The following is a 24050-nucleotide window of genomic DNA, read 5'->3' on the forward strand; positions in this document are numbered from 1 at the left end:
ATCGCCCCTTGCACGCCGGAGTGCCTGCGACTTTAATTAAAGGGCCGTCCCCTCGCCTAGGCTGCAGCACCGCCCCTCGGCTCCTCGCGCCTCAAAATGAGTAGCTCCCACTCCCGAGCGGGCCAGAGCGCGGCGGGCGCGGCTCCGGGTGGCGGTACCGATACGCGAGACGCCGAGATGCCGGCCACCGAGAAGGACCTGGCGGAGGACGCGCCGTGGAAGAAGATCCAGCAGAACACGTTCACGCGCTGGTGCAACGAGCACCTCAAATGCGTGAGCAAGCGCATCGCCAACCTGCAGACGGACCTGAGTGATGGGCTGCGGCTTATCGCGCTGCTCGAAGTGCTCAGCCAGAAAAAGATGCACCGCAAGCACAACCAGAGGCCCACCTTCCGCCAGATGCAGCTCGAGAACGTGTCGGTGGCGCTCGAGTTCCTGGACCGCGAGAGCATCAAGCTCGTGTCCATCGGTGAGGGCGCGTGCCGCCCCGTGGCGCCGGGAGGGCAAGGGCGGGGGCTCCGCGTGTCTTCCCATCTGCCCCGGGTAGATCCCTCCCAGCCACCCTCCCTGAGTCGTGGTACTTTCCCTGGGACCCCGGCCGCCCGGCTCCTCGAGGGCCTCGAGAACAAAGGCGCGCTGGCAGGCTGGCCGGGCTGCTGTGCGGACCGCTACGCGCCCCCGCCCGCCGCGCCCCGGCTGGCCCGCGCCCAGGCTGAGCTCACATCCTCCGCAGGCCGTGCTCCCGCCCCTTCGCTTGCTGTGGGAGAGGGCCTGGAGGGGTGGGCACTAGCCAGGCTCTGGCCCTGCGCCCAGTGCCCCATCCCTGTGCAGGGGGAGGCCCGGTTTCTCCACCCGCTACAGCAGTTTGGAGAGGGCCTTCTGGCTTTCTAGCGCCCCTGTGGTTCCTAAACAAGGGATTTGGAGCTTGTGGGTTCCATTGTTTAGGGCTCTCGGCTTTTTCTGGCCCTGGAAGATGGCCCCAGGGAACTTATGCCAGAGAAGAGCATGGCTAGCAAAACAGTACCTGAGATGAGTCTGGGTGTCAGCCAGTGAAGGGAGCTGGTTTGTAGTCTACTGAGACACTGAGTTACTGTTGATCTTGGGCCAAACTCTTGTTTCCATGTAGGACTTGGCTTTTCTGTATCTAGAATGCAGGAGTTGGTTGGAAGGTACTCCAGCTTGTGCTGGGCTCACCGCCAACCCAGTGTGCCCGTGTCACTGGGCTGGTGATGCTGGCATTGACTGGGCCTACTGCAGCATCCTTGGCTCTTAAGATGGAACCCACTCAGGGACAGGCACCAGAACTGGTGACTTGGGGGCAATGTACAACAGAGAGAGAAGGGACATGAGCTTTTTTAAGAATTGAAAGGGGTCTTTCAGTTGGCACCTGGCCGGGGCATGGTCCATGGTGAACCTGATAAAGTGAGAGACCAAGATTCAGGTGCCTCCAACCACTCTGAGGGCAGGTCTCACGGGCCTCACCTCTTTCTTTGGAATGCCTTTGGAGGCTCAGGCCCACCCCCCAGTCCCAGCCTCTGTCTAGCCAAGCTGAGTCATCTCTGAGCCTTGGGTGGGGGGGCAACCGGATGTGGGGAGGCAGGCCACACCCCAGATGTCTGGGGGGGGTCTCCTCCTCCCTTCTCTTTTGAGCTGGCTAGAGCAGGCCTAGTTCCCAGAGCTTTGCCATATAAGGCAAAAAAATGTTGGAAAGCAGCAGTGATTAGGGGAGGGAGGGGGCAGGCTCACCCGTGGCTGGGGAAAGGGGGTGGGATGGGGCGGGGCCATCCAACCAGGCAGTCTCCCAGTGAAGCCTGGCCCTTCCCTCTCTTTTGAGGGGGATGGGGAGGGCCTAGGCTTTCCTCCTTTGGACCGGGGGTCTGGCCCAGCCAGACCCACCAAGGCTGATGAGCTTGGCTGGCCTTATGTGTCCTCTCCTGGGTCACAGCAGGCCTCGGGCCTCCTCAGGGCCCTTGTGCTGGACCCAGGACTCTGGTGATGGGGACCTGGTGGGAAGCCTTGGTTGATCTTGTGCATTTGGTCTTCTCTGAACCTTCCAGTCACCCCCTAGCCTGAAACCCCCTCTCCACTTTCCCACCATTTGGGGACAGTGCAAGCCAGTGGTGCCAGACTCTGACCAATCCCAGTCTGGGGCGAGGCCACTCTGCTTTGAGTGGCTCAGCTGGTCCTCAAGATGCTGCCTACTGGGTTTAGAGGCCACCTGCCATTGATTGCCCTTTTGGTGGTGTCCATTTCCTTTTCCCCACCCCCAAGTTGACTCACTAGACAAGTATTTTCTCTTGATTGGGGGTTCGAGATAGGTTAGAGACAGCAGGGATTTCAAAGATGAGCTCTTAGGAAGCTTGACCTTTCTCTGAGCCCCACTCCCAGCCCCTCACCCCTTGAGGCTAAGACCCAGAAGGGCCTTGGGTGGGTCCCACAGCCCAGAGGGGTTCCCATGGTGACAGGGTACAGGGTGCCCGCCCTAACCACTTCCCTTGTGGTTAGCTTGGTGGCCACCCGCCCACAGCCCAGCGGCCCATTAGGTGGCAAGGAGGGCAGGCAGCAGCTGGTTGGGCTCTGCTGAAGCAGCGGGACTCAAGGACCCCACCCATAGCCTCTGTCATCCCAGTTCTCAAGCTGGGCCCTGGGTGTCCAACCCAGCCTCAGTAGCTCTGCACTCCTCCTCAGGCTGTGAGAGGGGGGACCCCTAGAATGTGTTCGGCCCAACTGGTGGTTCCATTGGGCTCCCAGCTCCTCCCCTGTGCTAGGTCTGCTGCCCGACTCCCAGCTTAGTTCTTTGGGCGGGGAACACTAAGGAAATGGGGGTGGGGTTTGCACCCTCCACCCAAAGGGTCCTTGCCCAACACCTCCACTTCCCTTGCCTCATGCCACCCACCCTGGGGCAGCAGTTGTATTTCCCAACTCCCCCACCCACCAGCCTTCCTCTTCCTCTACCCCAGCTCCCCCTGCCCTGCCAGCACCAGGTCAGGGGCCCTGGCATCCAGGCCCACTAGAGTTGGCCTGTTCCTACTGCCTGTCTCCTGGAAACCCCTGGAGATGGGCGATGGGCCCCTGCTTGGGTCGCTGCAAAGCACTTATCCTGCTCACTCCAGAGCCCTCCCCTGGCCCTGCCTGCAACCTGCGGCTATTGTCAGTCCTTCCTCTTGTCTCCCAGGGCTTCTGGCAATACCCACTCATTGCGCTGTATTGCCTCATGTCTATAGGTGTCTCATCTCCTCCCAGAAGTCTCCACCTCTGAAACCACCTACACCCCCTCAGGGGTCCTGGGCAGAAAGGGCTCACCTTGCCCCACAGGGGACCTCTCGCTCCCTGGGGTTCCCTGTACTGCCACACTCCCCACTGCCTAGGAGCCACCTGACAACCTGTGTGTGCACCCCGCCCCCCCAATCCCATCTGTGCATGTATGTGCGCAGGGACACTTTGGCCAGCCCGCTGCTGCCCAACATTGCCACTCTGTCCTCACAGACAGCAAGGCCATCGTGGATGGGAACCTGAAGCTGATCTTGGGCCTCATCTGGACCCTGATCCTGCACTACTCCATCTCCATGCCCATGTGGGATGAGGAGGAGGATGAAGAAGCCAAGAAGCAAACGCCCAAGCAGAGGCTCCTAGGCTGGATTCAGAACAAGCTGCCACAGCTACCCATCACCAACTTTAGTCGGGACTGGCAGAGTGGCAGAGCCCTAGGCGCCCTTGTTGACAGCTGTGCCCCAGGTGAGGAGTGTAGGAGTAGGGGGCGAGGGGCTGGGGCTATGAGTAAGACAGTGGATACAGCCTGCAAGAGAGTCCAGTGGACCCCAAACTCAGCCTTCATTGTACCGCAGGCCTGTGTCCTGACTGGGACTCCTGGGACGCCAGCAAACCTGTGAACAATGCGCGGGAAGCCATGCAGCAGGCTGATGACTGGCTGGGCATCCCTCAGGTACAACTCTGCCTGGACATTCAGGGCTGACCAGGGGCTACAGTCCCAGTGGGGAGAGTTGTCATATTCCAGGAACCTAAGGCCTGGAGGCCAAATGGCTCTTGTCTTTTGACCGTGACAGGTGATCACCCCTGAGGAGATCGTGGACCCCAATGTGGACGAACACTCCGTCATGACCTACCTGTCCCAGTTCCCCAAGGCCAAGCTGAAGCCAGGGGCTCCCCTGAGACCCAAACTGAACCCAAAGAAAGCCCGAGCCTACGGGCCAGGTGAGGGAGATGGGTCTGTTCACTGACCTCCCTGTGGGACAGTGTCCCTTCTGAACTTTGAGGTCCCTGGGAGTCTCAGCACATGACAGCTAGGTTATCAAATGCCCCCTGAGACTCAGATAGAAATGGGTCAGAGCTGGTCAAAACTGGCCACTTACGACTGGCCATCAGCACAAGATGGAGCTTGTTCAGGGAGGGAAGACCCAGCCACTTTACTGTAAATGGAGCAAGGGCTCAGGCAAACCCAAGTGAGCGTTCCAGAAAACAGGCCCAGGCCTGTCTCACAGCAAAAGTACAGCTGGGGCCCAAGGCCAGGCTCCATGCACCAGAGTTCACGCTGAACTTATCCAGTTCTGAGTGTTTCACAGGTATGGCAGGGCGGGTTGCTAAACCTGCAGAAGGAGATGCTACAGGATGGAGGGGTAAGGCAATGGCTCTAACAGCCGGTGCATGCCTCTCTAACTCTCCCTTGGCAGGCATCGAGCCCACGGGCAATATGGTGAAGAAACGGGCAGAGTTTACTGTGGAGACCAGAAGTGCCGGCCAGGGAGAGGTGCTGGTGTATGTGGAGGACCCAGCTGGACACCAGGAGGAGGTAGGGCTACCTGCAGGGCAGGGTACTTCAGTGCCTCCATGTGAAGGAGCTGCTCTTAGCAAAGGCTCATGGGCTCCTTCTTACCACAGGCAAAAGTGACTGCCAATAACGACAAGAACCGTACCTTCTCTGTCTGGTATGTCCCCGAGGTGACGGGGACTCACAAGGTGAGCCCTCAGCCTGTGGGGAGGCTGGTGGCAGGGACACTGGCTGCAGGGCCCCAACCCAACACTCACAGCCTGCCCCTCCTGGAAACAGGTCACTGTGCTCTTTGCTGGCCAACATATTGCCAAGAGCCCCTTTGAGGTGTATGTGGACAAGTCCCAAGGTGACGCCAGCAAAGTGACTGCCCAGGGCCCTGGCCTGGAGCCCAGTGGCAACATTGCCAACAAGACCACCTACTTTGAGATCTTTACAGCAGGTGAGGAGGCTGCTGAGGCAGGCAGGTCTGGGTTGGGGGGTGGAGTCACTGGGGCCCGGGAGCAGCCTGGAGGCTCCAGGAACTAAGCTGGTACTTCATGGCAGGAGCTGGCTCAGGTGAGGTAGAGGTCATGATCCAGGACCCTGCAGGACAGAAGGGCACTGTGGAGCCTCAGCTGGAGGCCAGGGGCGACAGCACATATCGCTGCAGCTATCAGCCTACCATGGAAGGTGTCCACACAGTGCACGTCACCTTTGCTGGCGTGCCCATCCCTCGAAGCCCCTACACTGTTACTGTTGGCCAAGGTAGGCTAATCCTGGTCACCCTAATTCCCCCCTTGCTGGGGTGTTCCATGGGAGGGTCAGTTGGAGGGTCCCACTCCAGCCCTCCCCGCCCTGGCACCCTGGGTCTCTGTGCTTGCACTGTCTGGGTGAGCTCTCTTTCCTGCCCTACTGGGGCCCTTCTTCCTGCTCCTCTTGCTCTCCCCATCTCTCTCTCTCTCTTCACGCTTTCACCTTCGGAAGAACTTGCTCCAGCTGTCTAGAAACCTGCTGCTCTCTACTCTGCTCACAGGGTCAACGGTACTTGGATCTGTCTTCCTTTGGCAGGGGAGGGTTGGGCAGGGGTGGGGGCTGGTGTGGAGCAGGAGGGAGGAGGCCCACCACATCCCGGTCTGGGTCAAAGGTCCTGGGATCAAGGCCCCTTTCATTTCTTTTTTGCATGTCCTTCACTATCTCCTGGGGGCAATTCTGAGGGCCCCCACCCCCATCCGGATGGCTGAGCCCTCTGGGAAGCAAGGGAGGGGTCACTCAGTGCCAGCTCCCAGTGACTTAGTGGGCCCTCTGCCCATAGCATGTAACCCGGGTGCCTGCCGTGCTGTCGGCCGCGGCCTCCAGCCCAAGGGCGTGCGGGTGAAGGAGACTGCTGACTTCAAGGTGTACACAAAGGGAGCCGGCAGCGGGGAGCTGAAGGTCATTGTGAAGGGTCCAAGTAAGTTGGGCTGCAGCTGGGGTGGGCAATGGCAGCCCCAGGGCTGCTCCTGGGCAGGCCTGAAGCCCTCCTTTATCTCTGGCAGAGGGTGAGGAGCGTGTGAAACAGAAGGACCTGGGGGATGGTGTTTACGGCTTCGAGTATTACCCCATGGTCCCCGGAACATACACTGTCACAATCACGTGGGGCGGCCAGAACATCGGGCGCAGGTGAGGCCCCAATGGAGTTCTTAGAACCAATGTGGCGTACACCCCCCCCCCACTCCACTCAGGGTGGTACCCCTCCAGGGCACTGTCCCTCAGCACTCCCTTGTGTGGCCCTTTCTCTGCAGTCCCTTCGAGGTGAAGGTGGGCACCGAATGTGGCAATCAGAAGGTGCGGGCCTGGGGGCCTGGGCTGGAAGGTGGTGTCGTTGGCAAGTCAGCGGACTTTGTGGTGGAGGCCATTGGGGATGACGTAGGCACTCTCGGTAAGCTGGAGGTTACAGCATGGGCACCTGGGGGCAGAGGGTAGCCAGTGCCCCCCCCCCCCCCGCCAGGTTCCAGGGCACTGATAAAGTTGGTGGCTGTTGTCAGGCTTCTCCGTGGAGGGCCCATCACAAGCCAAGATTGAATGTGATGACAAGGGCGACGGTTCCTGTGATGTGCGCTACTGGCCCCAGGAGGCTGGCGAGTACGCTGTGCACGTGTTGTGCAACAGCGAGGATATCCGCCTCAGCCCCTTCATGGCTGACATCCGCGAGGCACCGCAGGACTTCCACCCAGACAGGGTAATGGGCACGTGCTGCTAGCCTGGGTCTTGGCTTTGGTCCCATCTTGCTTCTGCTTGGGGGGCTGGGCTGAGTGGTGTTCCAGGCCTTGGGCTATTATCCCCAGCAGTGTTTTCCTGCCACCCTGTATCCTTGGTGGCCTGCATTTGGTTCCCTGAGATCTGGGTGGTCTCCCATCAGGTGAAGGCACGTGGCCCTGGATTGGAGAAGACAGGCGTGGCCATCAACAAGCCAGCAGAGTTCACGGTGGATGCTAAGCACGGCGGGAAGGCCCCTCTCCGGGTTCAAGTGCAGGTGGGGTGCCCACCCATGGCGCAGAGTTGGGGGTGGGCAGGTGCCCAGATCGGGGCACTGACCAGTTGGCCAGGGCACTGGTAAAGTTGGTGGCTGATAAACAGGCCTACTTTCCAGGACAACGAGGGCTTCCCCGTGGAGGCATCGGTCAAGGACAACGGCAATGGCACTTACAGCTGCTCCTACGTGCCTAGGAAGCCCGTGAAGCACACAGCCATGGTGTCCTGGGGAGGCGTCAGCATCCCTAACAGCCCCTTCCGGGTGAGCAAGTCCTCCACAGGCCTTGAACAGTCCTTTAGCACATCTTCCTAGGGCGCCTGTTGTGTTTTTATCTAGCTCTATTAGGCAAAACGTGAATCCCATACAGCTCACTCATTCAAACATGCAGCTCGGTAGTTTTGAGGCCATTCAGAGTTGTGCAGTTGTCACTACAATTGAAGGTTAGGTCGTTTTCATCACCCCAACAGAAACTCCTCTACCCCTGGAATCCCCCTCCCCCAGCTCTAAGCAACCACTAATCTGCTTTCTGGCTATGGGCTTGCCTGTTCTAGACATTTGCTAGAGATGGAGCCATGCAATGTCTGGCCTTTGGTGTCTGGTGGTTTTCACTCAACATAATGTTTTCTTTTTTTTTTTCTTTTTTTTTTTTTTAATATATCTTTTATTGATTTCAAAGAGAGGAAAGGAGGGGGAGAGAGAGAGATAGAAACATCAATGGTGAGAGAGTCATTGATCGGCTGCCTAGCCCGCAACCCGAGCATGTGCCCTGACTGGGAATTGAACCCCGATCGCCTGGATCCTAGGTCGATGCTCAACCGCTGAGCCACGCCCGGCCAGGCAACATAATGTTTTCATTATGGTTATTCCACATGGTAGCATAAATTGGTACTTCCTGCCTTTTCATGGCTGAGTGATATTCTACTGTATGGATTAGACCACATTTTACTTATCCAGTTATTTTTTGATGGACCTTTGGTATTTTTTACCTTTTGGCTGTTGTGAATAGTGCCACTATGAACATTTTGGTACGCGTGTGCAGACGAGTAATCTCATTTCTTTGGGTAGATAGATACCTAAGGGTGGCAGCGTCATACAGTCATTTTATGGTTAATCATTTGAGGAACCACCAGACCACTTCCCAAGGTGGTTGTACAATTTTGTGTAATGGCCAGCAGTGGATGAAGGATCCCCTGCCTCTCCAGGCTGGTCATGCCCTTGCACTTACCCCTGTACTGTGCAGGTGAACGTGGGAGCCGGCAGCCACCCAAACAAGGTCAAGGTGTATGGCCCAGGAGTGGCCAAGACAGGGCTCAAGGCTCATGAGCCCACCTACTTCACTGTGGACTGCACGGAGGCTGGCCAGGGTAAGGCTCTGCCTCGGGTGGGTGGACGAGTGGGTGAGGCATCCACATGAGGTCCCAGCCTCCACTCCCTCCCCTGCTGCAGGCGATGTCAGCATCGGCATTAAGTGTGCCCCTGGTGTGGTGGGTCCCGCTGAGGCCGACATCGACTTTGATATCATTCGCAATGACAATGACACCTTCACGGTCAAGTACACACCCCGTGGGGCTGGCAGCTACACCATCATGGTCCTCTTTGCTGACCAGGTGGGTGTTGCTGCTTCCTGCCCCTAATACTGCTGGGCATTGAGGTGCTGCTCTCCTCTTAGTCCTCTTCTCCCGCCCACTGCAGGCCACGCCTACCAGCCCCATCCGGGTCAAGGTGGAGCCCTCCCATGATGCCAGCAAGGTGAAGGCCGAGGGCCCTGGCCTCAGCCGCACAGGTGAGAATGACCACCCTCTGGAGAGGTCGGGGACCTCAAGGGTGATTGAGGAAAAGTGCCCCTACATGGTCACCATGTCTCCTCAGGTGTCGAGCTTGGCAAACCCACCCACTTCACGGTCAATGCCAAAGCCGCTGGCAAAGGCAAATTGGATGTCCAGTTCTCAGGCCTGGCCAAGGGGGATGCAGTGCGTGACGTGGACATCATCGACCACCATGATAATACCTACACGGTCAAGTACACTCCTGTACAACAGGTAGCTATCTTACTCCCCTGCAGCTGTACCCCTTCACTATACCCACCAAGCCAGTGGTCCTCCTTGAGCGGTGGGCTTCGTGGGCTGCTCCAGGCTTCCAGCCCACTCTCATTTCCCACCTGGGAGACAGTGGGCATGGAAAGCCAGGGGTGGAAGAGGAGAGTCAGTGCCTTTCTGACCAGCCCCCATATCTAAGCAGGGAAGCCACAGGCCAGGGAGACCAAGGTCATAACCTATAACTCTGCCCTTCTGCACCCCTCCCAGGGCCCAGTAGGCGTCAGTGTCACTTATGGAGGGGATCCTATCCCTAAGAGCCCCTTCTCGGTGGGAGTGTCTCCAAGCTTGGACCTCAGCAAGATCAAGGTGTCCGGCCTGGGAGAGAGTAAGTAGTTGGGGCCCTTGTCCTTGTCACTGAGGATACTCCAGGGGCTGCCTGGACTAAGTGTCATAGTTCTTTTTCTTCTTTTGTCATCTCAACAGAGGTGGATGTTGGCAAAGACCAGGAGTTCACAGTCAAGTCAAAGGGTGCTGGTGGCCAAGGCAAAGTGGCATCCAAGATCGTGGGCCCCTCGGGCACATCAGTGCCCTGCAAAGTGGAGCCAGGCCTAGGGGCTGACAACAGTGTTGTGCGCTTTGTGCCCCGTGAGGAGGGGTCTTACGAGGTTGAGGTGACCTACGATGGTGTGCCTGTGCCTGGCAGTCCCTTTCCTCTGGAAGCAGTGCCCCCCACAAAGCCTAGTAAGGTAATTGAGGTATGGGGGCCACCCTGTCTTTTCCAGACATGCCCTCGTCCTTTATCATTTTTGTCCTTATGACCGATGGCCCTGCCCAGGCCTGCTTATGCCCCTGTCTTGTGGGAGAGGGAAGCCAAGACAAGAGGAAGTAAATGGAAATGGGGGTCTGGGGTCAAGGGTCAGGGAGGTGGTGTGGTTTCAGCTTCTGACCTGTCCTTCTTTCCTCAGGTGAAGGCATTTGGGCCGGGGCTGCAGGGGGGCAGTGTAGGCTCCCCTGCCCGCTTCACCATCGACACCAAGGGTGCCGGCACAGGTGGCTTGGGCCTGACAGTGGAGGGCCCCTGTGAGGCCCAGCTCGAGTGCCTGGACAATGGGGATGGCACATGCTCTGTGTCCTATGTGCCCACTGAGCCTGGGGACTACAACATTAACATCCTCTTCGCTGACACCCACATCCCTGGCTCGCCATTCAAGGCCCACGTGGTTCCCTGTTTTGACCCATCCAAGGTCAAGTGCTCAGGCCCTGGGCTGGAGCGGGCCACCGCTGGTGAAGCAGGCCAATTCCATGTGGACTGCTCGAGCGCCGGCAGTGCAGAGCTGACCATCGAAATCCGCTCTGAGGCGGGGCTGCCAGCCGAGGTGCATATACAGGACCACGGTGACGGCACGCATACCATCACCTACATCCCCCTTTGCCCCGGGGCCTACACCGTCACCATCAAATATGGTGGCCAGCCTGTGCCCAACTTCCCCAGCAAGCTGCAGGTGGAGCCCGCAGTAGACACCTCAGGTGTCCAGTGCTATGGGCCTGGGATCGAGGGCCAAGGTGAGAGGCCCCACTGTGAGACAAGGGGGCTGGGGGCAACCAGACCTCCTGGAGCCCCATGCCTCTCCTCATTGCCCCCCTGCAGGTGTCTTCCGAGAGGCCACCACTGAATTCAGCGTGGATGCCCGGGCCCTGACGAAAACTGGAGGGCCACATGTCAAGGCTCGTGTAGCCAATCCCTCAGGCAACCTGACTGAGACCTATGTGCAGGACTGTGGTGATGGCACGTACAAAGTGGAGTACACGCCTTATGAGGAGGGTATGTGCTGGGTCTCCTGAGAAATATGGGACATGGGCAGGGTAGCCTGGGCTCCTTCTTACCTGGCCTGCCATCATCCAGGACTCCACTCTGTGGACGTGACCTACGATGGCAGCCCTGTGCCCAGCAGCCCCTTCCAGGTGCCCGTGACTGAGGGCTGCGACCCCTCCCGGGTGCGCGTCCATGGGCCGGGCATTCAAAGTGGCACCACCAACAAGCCCAACAAGTTCACTGTGGAGACAAGGTGAGGAAGCGCCTAAGAGGTGGGGTGCAATGGGCCTTGAAACCCCAGGACTAACTGGCTATCTGTTTGGACCAGGGGGGCTGGCACAGGGGGCCTAGGCCTGGCTGTAGAGGGCCCCTCTGAGGCCAAGATGTCCTGCATGGATAACAAGGATGGCAGCTGCTCAGTCGAGTACATCCCCTATGAAGCTGGCACCTACAGCCTTAATGTCACCTATGGCGGCCACCAAGTGCCAGGTGAGGAGGCAGGTCAGCTAGGGCCAGGCTGGAAACACCCACTTGCCTCCACTCTGTCTCACACAGAATCCATCCCTCTGTCCCCCACCCAGGCAGTCCTTTCAAGGTCCCTGTGCATGATGTGACAGACGCGTCCAAGGTCAAGTGCTCTGGGCCTGGCCTGAGCCCAGGCATGGTCCGCGCCAACCTCCCTCAGTCCTTCCAGGTGGACACAAGCAAGGCTGGTGTGGCCCCACTACAGGTCAAAGTACAAGGACCCAAAGGTGAGTGTCCACATGTTTAAGTGCAGGGGGTTGGGAGGGAATGGTTCTCTTTGAGAGGCAAGGAAAGGAGAGCAGAGGCCCAGCTCACAGAGGTTGGAGCAGGTGTGCAGGCAGTTAATAGAGGAGCCTCAGGTGACAGGACCAGAAGGAGATAGAATAGACAGGACTTGGACACTGAGCAGATGTGGCAGGAGGGAGAGAGGGCCAGGATCAAAGATGACACCTAGATTAGTTTATGGTGTCACAAGGGCTCAGGCCCATTCCTGGGATGGGCAAATGAGGGCAAAGTGATGTGTAGGCCTGGAGCAGGGGACTGGGTGCACAGCTGAGCCCCTGCCATTCAGTGTGGTGGGACTGAGGGCTCAGGAGACTGGCTGAGTCTGTCTTTGGGACTGGGGACAGGCTTGGTGGAGCCAGTGGATGTGGTGGACAACGCTGATGGCACCCAGACAGTCAACTATGTGCCCAGCCGTGAGGGTCCCTACAGCATCTCTGTGCAATACGGGGAAGAGGAGGTGCCCCGCAGGTAAGAGGCAGCTCACTGCCAGAGTAGGGGTGGCAGGCTGGGCATCGAGAGCCTTCTTAATCACTCACAATACCCTGTCCCCACAAACAGCCCGTTCAAGGTCAAGGTGCTGCCTACGCATGATGCCAGCAAGGTGAAGGCCAGTGGCCCTGGACTCAACACCAGTGGCGTGCCTGCCAGCCTGCCTGTGGAGTTCACTATTGATGCAAAGGACGCAGGGGAAGGCCTGCTGGCTGTCCAGATTACGGTGAGCTGGCTGCCTGGGCAGCCTGGCCCTGCTGGACTGCCACTCCAGGCACAGGGAAGGGAAGGGAAGGCAAGGCAAGGGAGGAGCCCAGGCTGAGGCTGTGTGCGATATAGGGCATGCAGCTGGGGCAATTCAGCTCTCCCTTGAGAGTGATGCTAGCCAGGGCAGGTCTCCTACCTCTAGGATGCTGGTGACAGGCACAGGCTTCCCCACCCACACACTAGCTCACTCCTGACTTTGAGCACATTACCAAAGCCCTTAGTTCCTCAGCTTGCCTGCTTGTAACATTCTCATGGGCCAGGTATAAGTACTAGGACCTTGAGATCTTCCAGGGTAGTCCTAGTGCTAGGGCGGAGGATGGAAACCAAGAGGTACTCATGGGGATAAAGCAGAATGGGTGCCAAGCTCCCTGGCCTTGCCTGATGTCCTGTGGGGGAAGGGAGCATTGGGCATTTTGGGACTTCTCTTCTGGACCTTGCCAATGGGGAAGTAAAGACAATGCTGGATGCAGGCAGCTATTTTGGGCCATGGCGGGTGAGTGACTTGGAGGCTGTCCCTGCAGCAACAACACTTGATACTTGCTCCTTTGAGAGAACCTGAGGTAATTCTGGGCCTGGGTAGGCTTAAACCAACCACTTCCCTCCCCTGTGTTCTGCCACACAGGACCCTGAGGGCAAGCCCAAGAAGACGCATATCCAAGACAACCACGACGGCACGTACACGGTGGCTTATGTGCCAGATGTGACGGGCCGCTACACCATCCTTATCAAGTATGGCGGTGATGAGATCCCCTTCTCCCCGTACCGTGTTCGTGCCGTGCCCACCGGGGACGCCAGCAAGTGCACGGTCACAGGTGAGCCATCCCACCATCGGCCACGGCGCTCAGCACGGGGCTTGGGTGTGCCTGTGTGCAAGGGCTCGCTGCTTGGGGCAGCGTGTGGGAGTGGGGGCCGCCCCCTTGAGTGACTCACCTGACCTTTCTCCTTGCTCTCTGCCCTCTCACCTCAGTGTCAATCGGAGGTCACGGGCTAGGTAAGCTGCTTGCCGGGGCCACTCCCAATGCCCCTCCTGCCCAGAGGGCAGCTTCCTTTCCTGTTCTGTGCTGATTCCCAGGACAGTTCCAGCTGCAGCTCTTGGCAGGGACAGAGGGGGGGGCTGGAGGGTTAGGGCCCAGGGAGGCCTCTGGAGCTGAGCATGAGCGCTCCGGCCCTTCCCCTCTCTGGGCCTCTGTTTCCCCATCTGAGAAGTTGGGTTGCAGCTGAGAGCTTTGGGGTGAGGTGCATCCTGAGAGGCACCCCGCTGGGGCTCTGGGGTCTGGGGATCTTGGCACCCCAGGAAAGTCCTGGAGGTGGGCAGCACGCCCTTCCTTCTTGCTTCCTCCTTTCGTGTCAAGGGCTCCTGCGTGGGCTAAGGGGACAAGGGGTCTCCCCTGACAAGCGAGAGTCCCCAGCCCTGGCCAGATCCACAGACCCTCATCCCTACCTCCCAGGGCCCTCTTCGACCCAGGCCGGGGGAGGTGGAGCCTGCATGAGCGGGTGGGGCTAGCTGGTAGTGCAGTAGCACCAGCATCAACTGCTTGAGCGGCCAGCATGGCGGGGCCCAGCCCAGCCTCAGAGCCCCAAAGTGCACTCTGGCCTATCCGCCCTCCCTGCCTTCTTCCCTACCCCTATTCCCCCAGCCGTGAAGTTATTCAGAGGGTCTCCAACTGGGCATGGGAGGTCTCCTACTCTGGTGTGGCAGGGGAGAGCCAGCCCCAGCCAGGGACACCAATAAGAGGCGACCAACAACTACTTGGGAGGCTCTGAAGGCTGCAGGCCTGGAGCTTGAGTGAGGCAGCCAGCATGACAGTTGAGTGGCTAGGGTTTTGCAGCAGGGGCTCATCTGCTCTATAGAGCAGGCCCTGGGATCTGACATGATAGGCATGTGTGCCTAGGGCAGGGGGACAAGGCCTTGGAGACCAGAGGTGGGGTCAAGCCTTGGTTGAGGGAGTAGCCTGTTTACCTGGCCACTGTGTGCAGAACAGAGGCAAAGAGCCCAATTGGGGAGCTGGTCTTTTTTTTTTTTTTTTTTAATCCTCACCCGAGGATATTTTTTCCATTGCTTTTCAGAGAGAGTGGAGGGGAGGGAGAGAAACATCGATGTGAGAGAGACACATCGATTGGTTGCCTCCCGCACTCACCCCAACTGGGGCCAGGAATCAAGCCTGCAGCCGAGGTACATGCCCTTGGCCGGAATCAAACCCGGGATCCTTCAGTTCATTGGGCTGACACTCTAACCCCTGAGCCAAACCAGCTAGGGCTGAAGTCACTTTTAGACTAGCCAGAAGGGCAGCTTGGGCCAGGCTTGTGGCAATGGGACTTGAGGGGGGCACCAGGTTGGGAGGTGTACTTTGAGGATGGAGCAGCCAAGACCTGCTGATGGGCTGGGTGGGAAAAGTGGGGATTCAAGGGTAACCGTGAGGTTGGGGCCCAAATCACTAGCTAGGTGGTGGGTTCAGGTTCCCAGCTAGGGAGAGCAGGTGTTGGATGGGTGTGAGGTGAGGCCTCCCAGGGCAGAATGGGCAGCAGGTGGCCAGGTCTAGACTGCAGGAGAGCTGCGGAAGGCCAGCATGAAGCCTAGGGTAGCAAGAGCCCTTGGCCATAGGGAAACTCAGTGGCAGGCTGGCTGGGGAACCTCTTGAATGTAGCCCTGGATCAGGTTCCATGCTTCTGGTGGCTTCCCTGGCAGGGGCCAGCCTACCTATTACTTTGAGGTCTCACAGCCCACAACCCCCTGAGCCTCCACGGCTGAGCCCAAGTCATAACGTCACTGTCCCTTCCCTTTCCTCAGACACTCTGGGGCCCTGGAGGCTGCTCAGCTGCTCTGCCCTTGCAACCTAGAGGTGGTGGCTGTGGCTTGGACTTCCTGTCCCCCTTCCCTCTGGGTGCTGCCACTGCCTGTGCGCTGTGCTGCTAGGGTGCTAACCCCGCTGCCTCCCTGCTTCCCTGCTCCCAGCTCCCTGCCTGCTCCAGGCTGTGCCCAGCCGCCCCTCACCACAAGCCTTCGGTTGAGCAAGCATTCTCAGTTGTCAGGAAACTCCAGTTTCCCCTTCAGGCCTGGGGGCAGGGGGAGGTTGGAAGGCGAGTATCACATTCCCCCACACTGCAGCAGGACTCCGCCTCACTGCATCCGCACACAGCACTGGGGGCCAGGGCCAGGCCACAAGGGCAAAGGCAGCTGTGGGCCCAACCATAGCACTGGCATCGATCGGTCAGCATGGTCCACCACACCAGCTGAGGCTGAGTTGGCAGGGGAGGTGGCAGCAAATGCTTGTGCCCCGATGGCAGCAGCGGCCTCATGGGCCTCCAGGCCCGCCCTTCCTCCCAAACACCTGGGTGCCACCCATCAGGCCTTTCCCACGTGGGGCTACCCCCAAGACAGGACTTCCTGGCTAGAGGTGACTCAAGGGAACCTTTCCTGCCTTCTGAGAAACTACTCACCGTCCCAGCTTGGGGGTCAAGGGCGGGAGGCCTGGCTGTGCTTGGTGGTGGCAGTAAAAGGCCTGGGTGGGCAGCAGGCAGATAGGAGCAACCTGAGCACCAAGCTCATGCACTGGCCCCCCTTTGGGGACCCGCCCTGCCCCACTAGGTGCTGGCATCGGCCCCACCATCCAGATTGGGGAGGAAACAGTGATCACTGTGGACACCAAGGCTGCGGGCAAAGGCAAGGTCACCTGCACTGTGTGCACACCTGATGGCTCCGAGGTGGACGTGGACGTAGTAGAGAATGAGGATGGCACCTTTGACATCTTCTACACAGCCCCCCAGCCGGGCAAATATGTCATCTGTGTGCGCTTTGGCGGCGAGCATGTGCCCAACAGCCCCTTCCAAGTGACGGTCAGAAGGGGCCAGGGGTGAAGGGGTCTGGGTGGGACCTGTCCTGTCCCCCCTGGGGTTTCATTGTGATTTCAGAGTCTCCAGCTCTTGTATATTGCTCTGCAGGCTCTAGCTGGGGACCAGCCCACGGCACAGCCTCCATTGCGGCCTCAGCAGCTGGCCCCACCATACACCTACTCTCAGGGTGGCCAGCAGACCTGGGTATGGCCTGGCCCGCCTCCTCCTGGCTCACCTAGCTCTAGGGGACATTTGGGGGCTGGCAAGCTGGGTGTCCCATTGAGACCCCATTCTGGCACATGTGGGGAGGGACCCCAAATCTTCCTGCTTGGGATTCCCTTAGCGCTTATAGCCCCTCACTCCAGCCCTCTGTCTCCACTGCAGGCCCCAGAGAGATCCATGATAGGTGTCAATGGACTGGATGTGACCAGCCTGAGGCCCTTTGACCTTGTCATCCCCTTCACCATCAAGAAGGGCGAGATCACTGGTGAGTGGGAGCGGGAAGGAGCTTGGGAGCTGCAGACGCCAGGGTGTGCCAATGGGCTGCCCTGACCCCTACACATTGCCCTGCAGGGGAGGTGCGGATGCCCTCCGGCAAAGTGGCACAGCCAGCGATCACCGACAACAAGGATGGCACTGTGACTGTGCGCTACGCACCCAGCGAAGCTGGCCTGCATGAGATGGACATCCGCTATGACAACATGCACATCCCAGGTGTGCCCTTACAGTATGCCACCACCTCCTAGAGGCCTGGGACTAGGGGAGGACTTGGGGACGACACAAGGTCCCCATTCCACATGGCCCCTCTTCCTGCCTCAGGAAGCCCCCTGCAATTCTATGTGGATTACGTCAACTGTGGCCACGTCACTGCCTACGGGCCTGGCCTCACCCACGGAGTAGTGAATAAGCCTGCTGTCTTCACAGTCAACACCAAGGATGCAGGAGAGGGTGAGTGGCAGCTGTAGTTTTGACCTTCTGTGTGCTGTGGTATGCCCTCATCCTATGGAGAGCTGGACACAGGAGACACTCCTGAATGGGGCTCCCTGCCCTGCCCCCCTGGTCTCTGCTTGCCTGTTGGGGCTCTTCCTCACCTGTGTAGTGTCCCTGCAGTTCCCACCCTCACCCACGATTCTCTCCAGGGGGCTTATCCCTAGCCATCGAGGGCCCATCTAAAGCAGAAATCAGCTGCACCGACAATCAGGATGGGACATGTAGCGTCTCCTACCTGCCTGTGCTGCCTGGTGACTACAGCATCCTAGTCAAATACAATGAGCAGCACATCCCAGGCAGCCCCTTCACTGCCAGGGTCACAGGTGGGTGCCACTGGGAATAGTGACAGAAGGCAGGTGGCAGTGTGGGTGCAGTCTCTCTCTGCTTCTGGACACTCAGTGACTATCCCCTGCCAGGTGATGACTCTATGCGCATGTCCCACCTGAAGGTGGGCTCTGCTGCTGACATCCCCATCAATATCTCGGAGACGGACCTCAGCCTGCTGACGGCCACTGTGGTGCCGCCCTCAGGCCGGGAAGAGCCCTGTCTGCTGAAGCGACTGCGCAATGGCCATGTGGGTAAGAGGCTGAGGGGCAGCGCCTTCTGAAAGGAGAGGGGTGGGGGGGGGGCACACCTTTCCCTGGCTGACAGCCCTGCTCTGTGCCCAGGAATCTCCTTCGTACCCAAGGAGACAGGAGAGCACCTAGTGCATGTGAAGAAGAGTGGCCAGCACGTGGCCAGCAGCCCCATCCCAGTGATGATCAGCCAGTCAGAGATTGGGGATGCCAGCCGTGTGCGGGTCTCAGGCCAGGGCCTCCATGAAGGCCACACCTTTGAGCCCGCAGAGTTTATCATTGACACCCATGATGCTGGTAAGCAATGGTGGCCTGCCAGCCAGGGTGAGACCACTGTGCTTGGCTCCCTGGCTCAGGGGTGTCCCTTCTGCAGGCTACGGTGGGCTCAGCCTGTCCATCGAGGGCCCCAGCAAGGTGGACATCAACACAGAGGACCTGGAGGATGGCACATGCAGGGTCACCTACTGCCCCACAGAGCCTGGAAACTACATCATCAACATTAAGTTCGCTGACCAGCACGTGCCTGGTGAGTATAGCGCACATGCACCTCTCCCATGGCTAGGTGACCTTTATCATACCCCAGAGTCAGAATGTAACCTGTGTGGGGCGTGGGCTGTGCTTTCCTCCTGCAGGCAGCCCCTTCTCTGTGAAGGTGACAGGCGAAGGCCGGGTGAAAGAGAGCATCACACGCAGGCGACGGGCCCCTTCAGTGGCCAACGTTGGCAGTCATTGTGACCTCAGCCTAAAGATCCCTGGTAGCTATAGAGCCAGGGAGGAGTCCTGGGGGGTTCTGGTAGCCCAAACCAGAAGGGTGGGGCCTGGAGCTCCTGCTCACCAGGCTGTCCCCCACTTACAGAAATTAGCATCCAGGACATGACAGCCCAGGTGACCAGCCCATCGGGCAAGACCCATGAAGCTGAGATTGTGGAAGGGGAAAACCATACGTACTGTATCCGCTTTGTGCCTGCCGAGATGGGCATGCACACGGTCAGCGTCAAGTACAAGGGCCAACATGTGCCTGGGAGCCCCTTCCAGTTCACCGTGGGGCCCTTAGGAGAAGGGGGAGCCCACAAAGTCCGCGCCGGGGGTCCTGGCCTGGAGAGGGCTGAAGCTGGAGTGCCAGGTAGGCCTGCTTCCTGCCAGGTTCTTGCTCTCCTGGGCAGGGTTGGGGGTAGAGGAAGATCAGCCATGCTTGGAGGAGGCTGAGGCCAGGGCTTACAGCCCTCCATGAAAACACACTGCTTTCCCACAGCTGAATTCAGTATTTGGACCAGGGAAGCTGGCGCTGGGGGTCTGGCCATTGCTGTCGAGGGCCCCAGCAAGGCTGAGATCTCCTTCGAGGACCGTAAGGATGGCTCCTGTGGCGTGGCCTATGTGGTCCAGGAACCAGGTACTACGGGACTCGCTGGGGTCAGGGGAGGCGATGCCATGGTGTGGGTGTTAGTCTGGGTCTATGCAGACAGCCTGGCTTGGCTCCCACCCTCCACCTTGACCCAGGGCCATGAGGCCATTTGTGGGAGGCCAGAACACTGACAAATGGGGGCCTCCCAGCATGCCAAGACCTGCCTCTCTCCCTGCCCAGGTGACTACGAGGTCTCAGTGAAGTTCAATGAGGAGCACATCCCTGACAGTCCCTTCGTGGTGCCTGTGGCCTCTCCCTCTGGCGATGCCCGCCGCCTTACTGTTTCTAGTCTTCAGGTGAGGCACTGAGAGAAACCGCCTGCCTGGGGCTACTGGGCCCGGCCAGACCAGAGCTGCTGCACAGAACAGGCCTTGGCCCTGTGTCAAGTGACCCACCCAGCCCTGCTCAGGGCGCCGGGCCTCTGCTCTGGCCGGGTGCAGCCCACGCTTCAGGTCGGCAGGAAGCACCCCTGCCCACTGCGTGGAGTTTTTCTCGTGTCTCAGGTCTAAAGGCTTTGAACAGAAGCCTGTGCCCCTTGAGCACCAGGGCTGAGGTTTAAAGAGGGATAGCCTGCAAGGGCTGAGTGCTGCCACTGGGTGGGGCCTCCCTCCCTTCATACTGCCCAGGTGTGATTGCAGAGCGCGTGGGTCTGGGGGTGGGGCGTGTGCCTGTAGCTTGCTGCCCCTCGAGATTCAATGGCTCTCCCTCTTTAAACCAAGTTGGACGCCAGATGGGTAAGTGCAACCCTGTGGGCCTCCTGCTTCTGGGGCCCTGCCCTCCTTCGCCCCAGCCACCCTATCTAACCACGTCTGTGCTTCTAGGAGTCAGGGCTAAAGGTCAACCAGCCAGCCTCTTTTGCAGTCAGCCTGAATGGGGCAAAGGGGGCGATCGATGCCAAGGTGCACAGCCCCTCAGGAGCCCTGGAGGAGTGCTATGTCACAGAGATCGACCAAGGTGAGGCTCTGTCCCTACCCGGCCACCCGGCCATCTGCCCTGGCCCCACTAGGAGAAGTGGGCCTGCCCAGCTGGCTGGAATCAGGCTGAGAGTACCAAAGGAAGGTACAGATTCTGTAAGCAGCCGAGACAAGGCCCACACACCTGGGCTCCCTCAGCCAGGCAACCCTGGCACTACTCGTGACCCACACCCTTGTGAATCTGGCTCAGCAGCCACAACTGCTATAAAGAAGACAGCCTTCTGCAGACAGCCTTCAGGATGCAGTCTCCTGAAGGAGAGCCCTCAGGTGCAGCCAAGGGGCTGCCTGGCCCTTTAGCCAGGGCATGGCACTTACTGACAGGCCTGGGGCAACCCAAGGATGGGAGAGTGTGAGAGTGTGAGCATTGCTGCTAGGCTCAGTTTCACTAGTTTCACACCCTAATCCTGCCCCTTGCCAGCTATGGGACCCCGAGCAAATTCCTGCCTGCCTCTGAGCCCCAGTTAACATGTGAGGAGTATGGCATTCATGGTGACCTTTCTAAAGAGGCAGTGAGGTGTGAGTTTTGCTTGTAAAAGATTTCAGTCCAAAAGAGCCCTGAGAGACTGCTTGGGCATCTAAAGCTTCACCCCTCAGGTTTTAGGAGGTCTGTGCTGTGGGGTGTGGGTGCCCAGCATGGTCCATGGGAGAAACCGAGTGAGCTACGTGGACCTGCTGGATTCATGCTGGCGGCCAAGGGAAGCTCTTCACAGATGCCACTTGCTCAGTTTTGAAGAAGGGACCCCAGGTCCACAGCATGCCCCTCTGCTCCTCAGATAAGTACGCCGTGCGTTTTATCCCACGGGAGAATGGCGTCTACCTGATTGATGTCAAATTCAATGGCACCCACATCCCTGGAAGCCCCTTCAAGATCCGAGTTGGGGAACCTGGGCATGGAGGGGACCCAGGCCTAGTGTCTGCCTACGGAGCTGGCCTGGAAGGTGGCGTCACAGGTAGGTCAGTGGGTGCAGCTTCCGGTATGTGGACACAGCTACTAGGGCTCCTCTAAGATGTCAGTGACAACAGGAGGCACACAGAAATGACAAAGCTATGCTGTTGGGTGGGGAGTGGGGGACTAGGGTAGGGAAATGGGCCAGACCAGCTCTGCCTGACTTCCTGTGCCCCCAGGGAGCCCAGCCGAGTTTATCGTGAACACAAGTAACGCGGGAGCTGGTGCCCTGTCAGTAACCATTGACGGGCCCTCCAAGGTGAAGATGGATTGCCAGGAGTGCCCCGAGGGCTACCGCGTCACCTACACCCCCATGGTACCTGGCAGCTACCTCATCTCCATCAAATATGGTGGCCCCTATCACATTGGGGGCAGCCCCTTCAAGGCCAAAGTTACAGGTAAGCCTTTGCACCAGACTGGTGGTGCCCAACTCAGTGCCTGGCACTCCGGCTACCTCTTAGCTCCACCTGCTGTGCCCTGCAGGTCCCCGTCTTGTCAGCAACCACAGCCTCCATGAGACATCATCAGTATTTGTGGACTCACTGACCAAGGCTACCAGTGTCCCCCAGCATGGCACTCCAGGCCCAGGTCCCACTGATGCCAGCAAGGTGCTGGCCAAGGGCCTGGGGCTGAGCAAGGCCTACGTGGGCCAGAAGAGCAGCTTCACAGTGGACTGCAGCAAAGCAGGTGGGTGCCTGGAACACAGGAAGGGGGGTTGAGGGCTTGGGAATGCCTTTGAGGGTGTAACTGTCAGTTCTAAAGCCACTTCCCATTTGGGCCTGCCTCCCTGCCCCTCCCCCCTACCCTTTGGGAAAGTACCTTGAAGGAGCTGGAGTTTCTTATTCTGACCTGGTGGGGGGAGGGGGGGCAGGGGTGCTGGCAGCTCTTTAGAAAGGGCTGCCATGCCCTGGCTGGTGTTCTCAGTGGTTAGAGCGTTGGCCCTCACACTGAAGGTTCGATTCCCAGTTAAGAGCACATACCTGGGTTATAGATTCCATCCCTGGCACCAGTCAGGGCGCATCCAGGAGACAACCAATCCATGTGTGTCTCTCTTATCCATGTGTCTCTTTTTCTCTCCCCCTCCTCCCTCCCCTCCACTCTCTAAAAATCAATTGAAAAAAATATCCTCAGGTGAGAATTAACAAAAGAAAAACTTTTTTAAATGAAAAAAAGAGAGGGCTGTCACCCTGCCCTGGCCAGGTAGCTCAGTTGGTTAGAGCATTGTCCCGATATACCATGGTTGCGGGTTCGATCCCTGGTCAGGGCACATACAAGGAGCAACCAATGAGTGCATATATACATGGAACAACACATCGATGTTTCTCCTCTCCCTTTCCCTTTCTCACTCTAAAATCAAAACTGTTTTCAAAGAAAGAAAGGGTTGTCACCCTGGAACAGGTGAGGGAGGTAGGGGAGGATACAAGGACAGGAGGATGGAGGTCAGAGTAGTTACAGCCGAAAATAGGGGACTTGGAGCTTGGGACTGAGGCCCTTTCCCCTCTTCCCCTGCCAGGCAACAACATGCTGCTAGTGGGGGTACATGGCCCCCGGACACCCTGTGAGGAGATCCTGGTGAAGCACGTGGGCAGCCGGCTCTACAGTGTCTCCTACCTGCTCAAGGACAAGGGGGAGTACACGCTGGTTGTCAAGTGGGGCGATGAGCACATCCCGGGCAGCCCCTACCGTGTCCTGGTGCCTTGAGCTCTGTGCCTGTGCCATGGCAACTCCCAGGACCAGAAGTTCCCCTGCGTCCCCCCGATCCCCCCCCAAGCAGCCCCCCTCCGCTCCTCAACCCTGGAGTCCTGGCCAGTCCTGGCCGCCCTGTCACTGCAGCTACCCCTGCCCTGCACTCACCTGCCTCCACTTGGGCAAAGGAGAGAGACGAGCAGAGGGAGCCATTGGTGGCTCCGCCTGTCTTCTTTGGTTCTGGGAGGGGTGATGGGAGGGGGCCTGTGCACGACCACCTGCTAGTTCTCTTCCCTAGCCAAGAAGAATAAAGCTCAGCTTTCATTCTCCTGAGAGTGACTCTAGCTTTCTTGCAACGGCGCCGACAGGGTAGATCAAAGCATGGGCCCAGGCCACAGGCTGCTGGATCTCCAGAGCTGGCCCCCTCCCGCTGCCCTAGCACCTAGGGGCTCCCACTAAGCCCCACCCCGTGACCCCAGGAGGCCTCATCTGCACTAGCCTCCTGTGCCTCCCTGGGTTCAGATCAATGCTAGGTGAGGGGTGTGTAGCACCCCACGAACAGGGCCTGGTAAACTCGTCCCAGCCTAAACCAGGAATAGATAATGTCCTAGGGAAAGGCCAGGCCATGGCCAGGCTGCAGGATGCAAAGTTCTGGGTGGGAGGACCAGATAGTCAGGCTTGATATCACAGTAGACCCTGGCCATCTCCTAGACATCTTAAATGTGCCACCACCCCTGGGATAAGGGACCATCTCAAGGCTCCTCAGCAGGCAGGTGGAAGTATTTGAGAAACTGCCTGTTAGCTGCAGTTTGCCCCACTCCCACCCAACCCTAGGTGTCCTTGTCTGCCCTGCCCTCCCTCCCTGAGCATGCTTTGCCATGGTTCCCTCTTGCCATACGTGCACTGGGGCAATATCAGCCCCTCACTTAACTGTCCCCTTCTCTGCATCCC

At 58.8% G+C, this 24050-nt stretch overlaps 1 protein-coding gene across 4 annotated transcripts; it reads left to right on the forward strand.

Annotated features, from left to right (window-relative positions):
* Positions 1-23432, forward strand: FLNA (filamin A). Of its 4 annotated transcripts, XM_081125161.1 has the most exons (47): positions 1-469; positions 3487-3735; positions 3846-3943; positions 4065-4212; positions 4689-4807; positions 4897-4974; positions 5066-5228; positions 5333-5533; positions 6081-6218; positions 6304-6427; positions 6550-6686; positions 6793-6986; positions 7167-7280; positions 7398-7541; positions 8521-8644; positions 8727-8887; positions 8973-9063; positions 9150-9319; positions 9584-9701; positions 9800-10062; positions 10282-10879; positions 10965-11138; positions 11220-11382; positions 11458-11618; positions 11711-11881; positions 12284-12407; positions 12498-12654; positions 13318-13507; positions 13663-13686; positions 16282-16529; positions 16635-16730; positions 16911-17013; positions 17100-17240; positions 17346-17474; positions 17666-17839; positions 17933-18094; positions 18185-18388; positions 18465-18617; positions 18724-18846; positions 18948-19214; positions 19344-19481; positions 19674-19789; positions 20315-20447; positions 21241-21417; positions 21593-21811; positions 21897-22100; positions 22927-23432. In XM_081125161.1, the coding sequence occupies exons 1-47, from the start codon at positions 97-99 to the stop codon at positions 23112-23114; spliced, it is 7944 nt and encodes a 2647-aa protein (XP_080981287.1). In that variant the 5' UTR covers positions 1-96; the 3' UTR covers positions 23115-23432. The 4 variants fall into 4 exon arrangements, with proteins under 4 accessions (XP_080981287.1, XP_080981289.1, XP_080981288.1 ...); XM_081125163.1 differs by lacking the exon at positions 16635-16730; XM_081125162.1 differs by lacking the exon at positions 13663-13686.
* The last annotated feature ends 618 nt before the right edge of the window (positions 23433-24050 follow it).

The sequence above is a fragment of the Miniopterus schreibersii genome, assembly GCF_964146895.1.
Source record: "Miniopterus schreibersii genome assembly, chromosome: X".
In the NCBI taxonomy this organism is placed as follows: Eukaryota; Metazoa; Chordata; class Mammalia; order Chiroptera; family Miniopteridae; genus Miniopterus; species Miniopterus schreibersii.

Coding starts and splice junctions, on each gene's coding strand:
- FLNA (XM_081125161.1), top strand. CDS start 97: ATGAGTAGCTCCCACTCCCGAGCGGGCCAGAGCGCGGCGGGCGCGGCT. Junction 11,383..11,457: donor AAGTTCACTGTGGAGACAAG/GTGAGGAAGCGC, acceptor TGTTTGGACCAG/GGGGGCTGGCACAGGGGGCC. Junction 11,882..12,283: donor CAAAGTACAAGGACCCAAAG/GTGAGTGTCCAC, acceptor GACTGGGGACAG/GCTTGGTGGAGCCAGTGGAT.